The sequence below is a fragment of the Pristis pectinata genome, chromosome 4 (genome assembly GCF_009764475.1).
Source record: "Pristis pectinata isolate sPriPec2 chromosome 4, sPriPec2.1.pri, whole genome shotgun sequence".
Lineage (NCBI taxonomy): Eukaryota > Metazoa > Chordata > Chondrichthyes > Rhinopristiformes > Pristidae > Pristis > Pristis pectinata.
Genome location: NC_067408.1, coordinates 67,601,034 through 67,610,643, shown reverse-complemented (window position 1 = coordinate 67,610,643; position 9,610 = coordinate 67,601,034). Strand labels below are relative to the sequence as shown.

The 9,610-nt window shown below is 41.9% G+C and overlaps 1 protein-coding gene across 5 annotated transcripts in view; it reads right to left on the bottom strand.

The window, feature by feature from the left end:
• Positions 1-409: 409 nt before the first annotated feature.
• Positions 410-9,610, bottom strand: part of LOC127569563 (H(+)/Cl(-) exchange transporter 4) — a 78,296-nt gene continuing 69,095 nt past the window's right edge. For 4 of the 5 annotated variants that reach the window (XM_052014320.1, XM_052014321.1, XM_052014322.1 and 1 more), the window contains one exon: positions 410-9,300. In XM_052014320.1, coding sequence (XP_051870280.1) covers positions 9,210-9,300 — 91 coding nt within the window. In that variant the 3' untranslated portion in view covers positions 410-9,209. The remainder of the gene's footprint in view (positions 9,301-9,610) is intronic. The other variant, XR_007956221.1, reaches the window with a different exon arrangement.

Below are 9,610 nucleotides of genomic sequence, written 5' to 3'. Positions count from 1 at the left end.
CTTGCATTCCACATTTCAGTCATAGGAAGGTGCAGCACAGAAACGGGGCCTTTTGACCTATCTCACCCTTGCCAACCATGATGCCCATCTATCTTAACTCCATTAGGCCCATGTCCCTCAGTCTTTCCTATCCAAGTGCAGGTCCTCACAGCTTACGAACACTAGGCTTGTGTACAGCCTGTACATATCAACGAGTATTTGGGAGACTGGTGGGATGGATTTACCGGCTGCTGTGGGACTACAGGCATCTTCTGCTGCCTCCACCGCCTCCTCTGGCAGCTCATTCCAGATATTCACCACCCTCTATGTGAATTTGGAAAGGGTCAAGCTGTAGGCATAATATGTTCTCTGTGTCAACAGCTCAAAATAATACACTTCCTTAAAAATGATGTTTTGCCAATTTATTTATTAATTTTACAGACTGGAATAAATTTGTTCTGTAATCATTTGTGGTTTGCAATTCCAGAATGAATACTTACTATGCATTTATTCAGAACCAGTACAGAAGCACTTAGATAGTGAGGGACGTTTCTATGCACAAGAAAACACATGACAACACATGATTATCACCACTGGAAGAGGAGCAGGCCATTCATCCAAGTTTGCTCTGCCTTTCAATAATTTCTGGGCCTCAACCACACTGACGTACCTTTATTATATATCAACTGACATCCTCATCCATTAAAATTCATCTTAACTCTTGAAAGCACCATGCAGGTTTCTGGGGAGGAGTCCCTCAGCTCTTGTCAGCTTTTAGTTTCATTCAACATACAGACTAAAGATGTAAAAGGGAGGTCTCTTCTTTTTAAATTTCAGAAGTGCACTCTTTGCTTCACACCAGACCCATTGTACATTAAAACAGGGTCTAAAGATAAGCAGATGAGAAATAAAGCCAGTCTATTTCACTGGTACCTCTGCACTAGCCATATTTGTAATAAGCAGGTTGGACCTCAGGATTGGAAGCAATCTTGCACCATACAGGGTCTATGTACACCTTAGTCTTACCAAGTTACACATGTGAGTTAATTAGTTGAGAGAATCGCTTGATCTTTTGAAGAATCACAAGAGATACTGTCATGTCAGTCACACTCTAGTCACATAGTTCAATAGAGAACCAGTGCGCTGCAGCTAAAGCCTTGTGGTGAGTTGGTTCAATGGGGGGAATAATCCACTAACCCAGACTACTCTTGATGAGCTGCACTTCCACCGGCTTTGTTTTCTGGGAACAGCTACCCAGGATTTGTCCGGTTTCAACATCAATCAATGTGGCATAACAGCAATTAAGTTTTGCAAAAATCCCTTTAAATGCACAGAGGGGGAGTCTTTTTTGGGCGTGCTGACAAAACAGGTGAGAGTAAACAGTAGCGTAGACAACTGTTGAAGCTAGGAGGGAAGAATAACAATTTATATTTATATTGCAACTTTAACAGAGTAAAGTGACCCAAGATGCTCCCCAGTAGTACTAGCAACTAAAATTGGACACTGAACTGCATTCAGCAAACATAACAAGTAGGAAATAGATCTCTTTGCCCTTTGCATTGGATTCAATGCTGCATTTTGATACTTGGATACTCTGTGGTGTAATAACACACACGAACATTTTCAATGGCTCAATGCAAATGTGATAACAGTAGAAGAAAAGGGAAATTGAGGCCAAGAGCTTGAATTGGCTTCAAAAGAAATCCTGGAAGCAAAAAGCTGGAGAGGTAAAACTGACCATGAATCTGTTATATATTGTAAAAACACAATTGGATCACTAATAGATTTCAGGGAAGCAAATCCCCAGCATCGATATCCGGTGCATTTGAGTTGACATCCATTCCTACAGATTCGACTTAACTTACACAGGAGGCCAATCATCCCATCATATTCATCACAGCTTCCAACAGAGCAATCCCATCAGTCCCATTTCCCTGTAGCCCTGCTAGTTATTCTCTCTCTCTCTCTCTCTCTCTCTCTCTCTCTCTCACATACCCATCAACTCCCCTTTGATTCTTTTACCACTTACCAACACTAAGGGTAATTTACAGTGGCCAATTCACCTACCTGAATGTCTTTGGGACATGGAGGATACGGAGTACCCAGGGGTAACCCATGCGTTCACGGGCAGAATGTACAAACTGCTGGGTCTCTGGAGCGGTGAGGCAGTGTCGCCCTTAGCACAAGAAAACATATCACAGTCAGCAGCACAGGTCTGTTTGAAAGAAAAACAAGAGAATACTTGAAGGTGCACGTTGTGAGGTGTTAACTCCACTCTTGCCGTCAGAGTTTCAGCTGAATGATTAGCTGTTATTTAGTCCCATTGTTTGCATGCCTCTTATCAGATGAGAATACTGTGCTCTCCTCATTAAAGGCTTTCATAACTCTCGGAAAGAAACATAGTTATCAGAATGTCCATATTACCAGTTGGTCAGCATTCTGTCAAGTCAAAGTGATGATGCACACATCATCACAGGGCACCTTCTTTCCTGATAGCTGATGACAACATCAAGCAAATCCATGCTAAAGACACCTGGTGTTAACTAGAATGGAGGATGTCCAACAAAGCAATGATAACCTTGGAAGACATGGTCAGAATACAAGCACAAAATGAAATGTCACACCAATTAGTTTGCAGTTTTCTTATGCTAATTGGTTTGGAAGGATATGCTCCACACAGAGCGGGAATGATGCAGTAAATCAGCTCACTGTACATTGCTGAGGCTGTGAGCCTGCACAGCTGAAAGCATTTACTCGATCAATATTAGATTAATCATGTTCACTTAACTTACAACCTCTAGTGGCAGCCCCATAGCAGTTATCCAAATAATTACACAATAATTACAAAATATTGCATCTTAATTTACAAGGCTGTTTGTAACCACTGTAATCTGGACATTCATCTTGTACACAATCTGTATTCAAAGCATTGTCAATTTAATCCTGAATCCCTACCACTGCTAACCAATAATGCACCAGGTCATTAAACCAGTACCATGTCACTTTGGATAATGCAAGGCTTTAAGCTTGAAATGAGCTGCACAACAAACTGAATGCTCTTGACGTCATTACAGAAAATACCCAGTGATATTTACAGGGGTGTCTAATCAGTCCAAGAATAGGTAAAGTTATATTTATCAGAAAGAGTGGAGATTGCTCATTCATATAGCTTCCTTGAACTTTCATTGATAATCCTACTCTGGTCTCACTGGAATAGCATTAGTCTCTGGCAGTGGGTGGTCCTGAAGCAAAAGCCCTCAAGATCACTGATAAATTCTTCTTGGGCCTCATCTGCACATACAGCGTGAGCTGCCTGAGGGTCTGGAAGTTGCAAGGGCAGCAATCCTGATGCAGGTGGATTTAGGGGAGAATTCCTTCTCCTGGTTCCAAAGGAATGTATTTTGACAAAGTTAATTCCAAAAGCTTGCCTTTGGTTAGTGGTAATCCCAGGTAGAGCAGGCTCAACTGATCTCCTGGTGAGGTGACTGATTGATCAGAGGCCCTTTATCGAGCCTAAGATGTCTAATTCATGCATTCAAAAGCACCAATACCTTTTTCAGAGCGCCAGTAAACAAAACAGCCACAAAGTTGGCAATGAGAGCCTCAGGTTGCCCCATTGCAAGATCAGCGTGCTTTGAATTGCTGAATGCATGATCACACTCCATTTCTTTCAAGTATTCTGACTGAGAACATTTTCCAACTGAACAGAACAGAAATGACTTTACAACCTTGGGAATAGTTACAACATAAAAGTGTTTGACCATAAATATATCACACCATTAATATAAATTGACCATAAACATAAAGTGTGCATATGAGGAGGATTACGACATGCAGGGAGCTTGCCACCTTCCAGGACATTGCAGGGGAGGTTCACCAGGACGTTGTCGGAGATGGAATGTTAAGGTTATGAGGAGTGACTAGATGGACTGGGTTTGTTTTCCTTGGAGCAGAAGCAGCTGAGGGGGTGCTGACAGAGGTGTACAAAATGATGAGGGGCATAGATAGGGTGGATGGTCAGAAAATGTTCCCCATGGAAGAGGTGTGCAAGGCCAGAAGACGTGGGGTTGAGGTGAGAGTAAGAGGTTTAGAGAGGACCTTTTCACCCAGAGGGTGGGTGTCACCTGGAACACACTGCCTGAGAAGGTGGTGGAGGCAGGTACTCTCACAACATTTAAGAACATCTGGTGAGTACTTGAATTGCCAAGGCATAGTACGTCACATACCAAAGCGCTGGGAAATAGGATCAGTATAGGGGTACCTGATGGTCAGCATGGACATGGTGGGCCAAGGGATTTTTTTTTCTGTGCAGTATGATTCTACGAGCCTGCTTCATTGACTCCCCATCTACAATCCTAAACATTCAAACTCTCCACAACTGTGTCTGCAGTGTGTACCATCTACAAAGTGCGCTGCAGTTACTCACCAAGGCTGCTCCTCCCAAACCCGCAAACTGTACCACCAAGGAGGATACAGACAGCTGAGGCACAGAAACACCACCACTTACAGATTCCCTTCCAAGCTGCACACCATCCTGATTTGGAAACATGCCTCCAGATTTTCCTTATTTCTAGATCTAAATCCTGGAACTCCCTCTCTAACAGCATTTATTACCTTCACCAGAAAAAAACTGCAGTGGTTCAGAAAGGCAGCTCACCGCCATCTTTTCAGGAGCAGGTAGGGGCGGGCAATCAACCCTGGCTTACAGTGATGTCAAAGTCCTGAAAAATTAATAAATAATAAAATAAAACCTTCCAAGTCCTAGGAAAAATCAAATGTATGTCTGGTATGAGTGAACATTAGAAGATTGGGAGTCTGGAATGTACTTGTGGTATCAAAACTAATGCTAATGGTCAAGGACTCAAAAGATTCAGTCTTGTGCCTGGAATCAAAATATTGAAGATCCCAACCAGCCTGTAGGCAGTTTTATCTTTGGCCCAAAGTATACCAACAGCTAGCATCGCTGGGTCTATTCATGTGCAAGTCCTTTGTGGTTCAGTCAATGCGAGTGAAGTGGTGGCCTCAGGTAGGTCATTGGAAGGACCACTGAAACCCATGACAGGTCCGGCACCCGAGGGTGATTAGGGGTAGGCTATGTGCTCATGTATACAAAGAAGTTCCATACAGTTATTTACACAGACACACTGGGGCACTGGTCACTGGCTGCCTACCTCTGCTCACCCCGCACTGTCTTCTACTGGGATCCCTGCTCCCTCGAGCAGAGACATCTCATAGACCAAAGCAGCTGTCAGCACGATCAGGTCCGTGAACATTTGGGACGTATAAAAAAACTAAAATGTTAAAGAAATTAAAAATAATTTTTCTGTTTAAAACGTTAAATAAAACAGTCACACATTTAAAGTCAATTTAAAACATCTTAAGTGAAGTCAAATAATAACACGATACTCCCAGCAGCCAATTTCTCCTGGAGTCATACAGTACAAAAACAGACCTCTCAGCCTGTTATGTCCATGCCAACCATCAAGTACCCATCAATACTAATCTCATTTATCAGCAGTTGGTCTGTAACTTTCTATGCATTAGTGATTCCAGTGCTCATCTAGGTATTTCCTAAAGGTTGTGAGAGTACCTACCACCACCACCCAATGAGGGAGTGCGTTACAGATTCCAATAACCCTCTGTGTGGAAAAGTTCTCAGATCCCCTCCAAAACTCTTACCCCTTACCCCAAACCTATGCCTTCTGATTTTAGATACCTCTGCTATAGGGAAAAGTTTCCTACTTTCTACCCTATCTATGCCTCTCATAATGTTGTATACCTCTATCAGGTCTCCCCTCAGCCTCCTCCGCTCCAAGGAAAACAAACCTAGCTCATCTAGTCTCTCCTCATAACTGGAACACTCCATCCCAAGCAACATCCTGTCGAATCTCCTCTGCATCCTCTCCAGTGTAACCACATTCTTCCCATAGTGTGGTGGTCAGAATGGTGCAGGTTATTTCCAGCTGTGGCCTAACTAATGTTTTATAAAGTTCTACCATAATCTTCCTGCTATTATATTCAATTCCCTCGCTAATGTCAAGTATCCTGTGTGCCTTCTTCACCACCTTCTCTACCTAAGTATCCATATGAATGGGGACTGCTGTACTTGCACCATGTTTAACCATGGAAATACCTGGGTAAGTCCCAGCATTAGTACTGATGCCTCAGTGAAAGATTCAGCCCTTTTATTCCTGGATCCATCCAGCAATTTTGTTTTGATCCTTTTCTCCGATTTTATAATGCATCTTTCACAATCTTGGGAAATCCCAAATCACATTACAGATAATGAGGTTTCTTCTAAACAGGGCATTATTGACAATATTGCAGCAACTGATGAGTGCAAGACTCATAGCAAACAGTCCATTGGACAGCAGACAAAGTCAATTTACTCAGAAAACAAGTCAGTCTAAAGAGTGGGAGAAATGAAACTGCAACAACTTCACCCAATAAAAGCAGGATGATAGGTACGGATAAATTATGTGCATGAAAGTACTCAGTCACTGGTGTGGTCATCAAGCTTGATTGACAGGGATTTTATACAATCATCTTCACTTTGATTGGTGCAAAGTTGTCACTTTCAAATTGTGGTCACTGCAGCAATGCAGCAAATGTGACAGCCCACGTTCATACAGCAAACTCCCACAGAGATCTATGTGCACATAATCTGTTTGTTCTGTTGCGTTGATTGAAGGAGAACTGTGGTTGAGGATATTGGGGTCATTGCATTAGTCTTTTCAATGCAACGGTATAGGATATTTTAGGCCCAGCTCAGAGAACAGATAAGATCTTGGTTGAGCATCGCATCTAAAAGGGAGTGCAGCACTCCATTATTATAGCACCTGAAAATCATCCAGCACTTTATACTCAAGCCTCTGGAACTAGATTTGAACCTACAGCCTTCTGATACAAAGCCAAGAAAGCTCTCTGAGAGCCACAGCTGACAATCTCTTCTAGATTGGCCCTTCAAACTTCTTTCATCCAAATCTGATCTCTGTCAATTTTGATCTGTTTAATCTGAGATATTGTCTTGCTTTAATCTCAAGGGGGGGGGGTCTTGAAATTTTTATGGTTCTATATTTGCGGCTTTTATGCAGTTCTTTTTATGTCTTCGCTACAGCCTGAGTGTTTATTGATCTTGGCATTTTAAGTGCAAAACCAGAATGCCGTAGACCCTAATTTCATCTCAGTTAAGATTTGAAGCTGGTTGAATAAGTTCATATATTTAATTAGCAAATTTTTTGAACCATAACATACATACCCTTCCTAACAATAGGGGGCTGGAACTGGTCAGTGTACAACACACAATAGTGATGGGCATGTCTGCTTTAGATTCCTTGCCTTACCACTTTAACGGAAGTATTAAGGAGTTAAAGTAAACGGTTTACAACAAGATAAAGGACGTGTCTAAAGTGCACATACTAGAATTAACACAATGTTGTTCATAATTCAGACATGTAAATTCAGGTTAATTAATCTTAACAGTGGAATGCATTTCTGGTAAAGTCAATGTTGGAAGAAATTTCACCAGACAAGCTTACAGACCACCCTCCTGTGCAATTCCACTCATTTTTCCAGTAACGTACTAGGAAGTCCAAATATTAGTTGTTAGCCTACTTGATACAATGCCCAATGGATTTTTAAAAATCATTATGTTCTGGAAAACCATTCACCACCGGATGAGGTCCAAGGTTCTTTCAGTAATAAAAGATGAGAATCTTCTGGCTAATGGGAGAACATGCAGCATCACAACATAAACCTCAGGGTAATCCAGTTCCTTATTCACAAGGAACAATTTTTGACTCACTCAAGTAAAACACAAGATCAACTTTTGACTATTGGTTGAGTAAATTAATGTTTGATATTGACATGCTCCATTTTCATTAGTATTTACCCATCCCAATAACCAAAACTACAACAGTTTGCATTTATGTAGTCCCATTAATATGGTAAGATGGAGTATCATAGGGCACAAAACCACATTAGAGCAGTTGACCAAAAACTAAAAGTCTTTTTAACCATGAGAGGAGGGGGAGGGGAAGGGGAAGAGAGGGATAAAATCAGGTGTGCAAGAGGCTAGTACTGCAGGAACATTGATATCTATTAATATCTTAAAGGGTTATAGGGCTGGAGGGTGACAGTTGCAGGAACTCTGCTGACCCACTCAAATAAATTCTGCATCTCTGTTGGGACAGAGTAGGCCACCTAGATAAAATAGCAGGGAAACATCAAGCATGAAGGCGGCCTCCTTCTGAAAATGTGAGAGAGTTTGCAATTTCCCTGATTTATGCATCTTCCAGGTGGAATTAGTATGTTAATGAAATGATGGCCTTTATCTCAAGGAAGCTGGACTACTAAAGGGTGGAAACGATGCTTCAGTCATATAGATTCTGGTTAGAGCCCATTTGGGTTGATGCCTCAGTTCAGGCACTACACCTCACGAAGGAGAGATTAACCTTGGAGTGAGCGCAATAGAGATTCACCAAGATAATATCAGGGATAAAAGTGCTAAACAGTAATTGCATAGACCAGACATTTAATAGTTCACACAAACTGGTTGAGATGAATTGGATAGATTCAATTAAGAGGAAGCTAGGTATGAACATAAGGGAAAAGCAACAGAAGGATATATTGATAATGCAGGATTAAGCAAGCTCACAGGCTGGTGTGTTATCTTGCTGTAAATTCTGTCAACTGTGTTGTAGTTAACTTCACCAGACTTCTTGTGAGAAAAATGGGTGAGTTAGGAAATGAATGTGAAGTCTTCAGCACTGAATTCTTGCTATTTGCCATGAATTCAAACTGGAGAAGTTAAGCGAGTGAGGTACATCAGTGACCAATATTGAAAGGCAATGTATTTATGAATCTCTATTACGTTACCCCAGTTGAACAAACCTTTTAAGCAAAGCTGGCCAGTTCAGAGGTTAATATAAGATGCATCATCTAACACCCTGCCAGGCTTTCCACAAGAGCTGGGATCTCAGCTTCTCCTCCTCTTCTGAAAGCAATACCGGGCTGGTGCTCGCCGTAGGCCAGTCCCCTTCTCTGACTCGGTGCACGGCCAGTTGTCCATCTCACGAGCAAGCCTGCTGTTATTGACCCAATAATCAGTATTCAATTCACTTAAAGGTCACCATGCCCTGAGACTTCAGCCACACCTATTGTCCTTTCCCTTCTAAGACCAGAACTTCGCAAGGCTGGCACAATTACGGGGAGGGTGGGGTGGGCTGGGGTCAATTGAACATTATCGACTCAGGGTCCTGATTTGCCATTTGGGCCATATGCCTTAGTACATCCTTTTTCGTTAAGATGCCCAGGAGACGTCTGCAAAAAGAAGAGAAAAGTACCAGCAGTAAGAGTGTGCTTTAACTTCTGGTTCAAGCTACAGAGGACATTACGAACACTGTGTTTTCTGTCCATGCAGGACTACATTTAATATCTAGGAAGTGTTTGATTACAGCAGCCATTATAATGTCAATCACAAATTGTCATTAATTGTAGTCCAAACCAACAGGAGTGGTCAGTCATTTGCTAAAAGACCTTTGCTGGACCAATTCAGTTTTTAGAAGAACCTGGAAATTTTTCACTGGATGAATGCCAGCACCGACTGGCCAGTCCCAGTAGTATGTTTCTG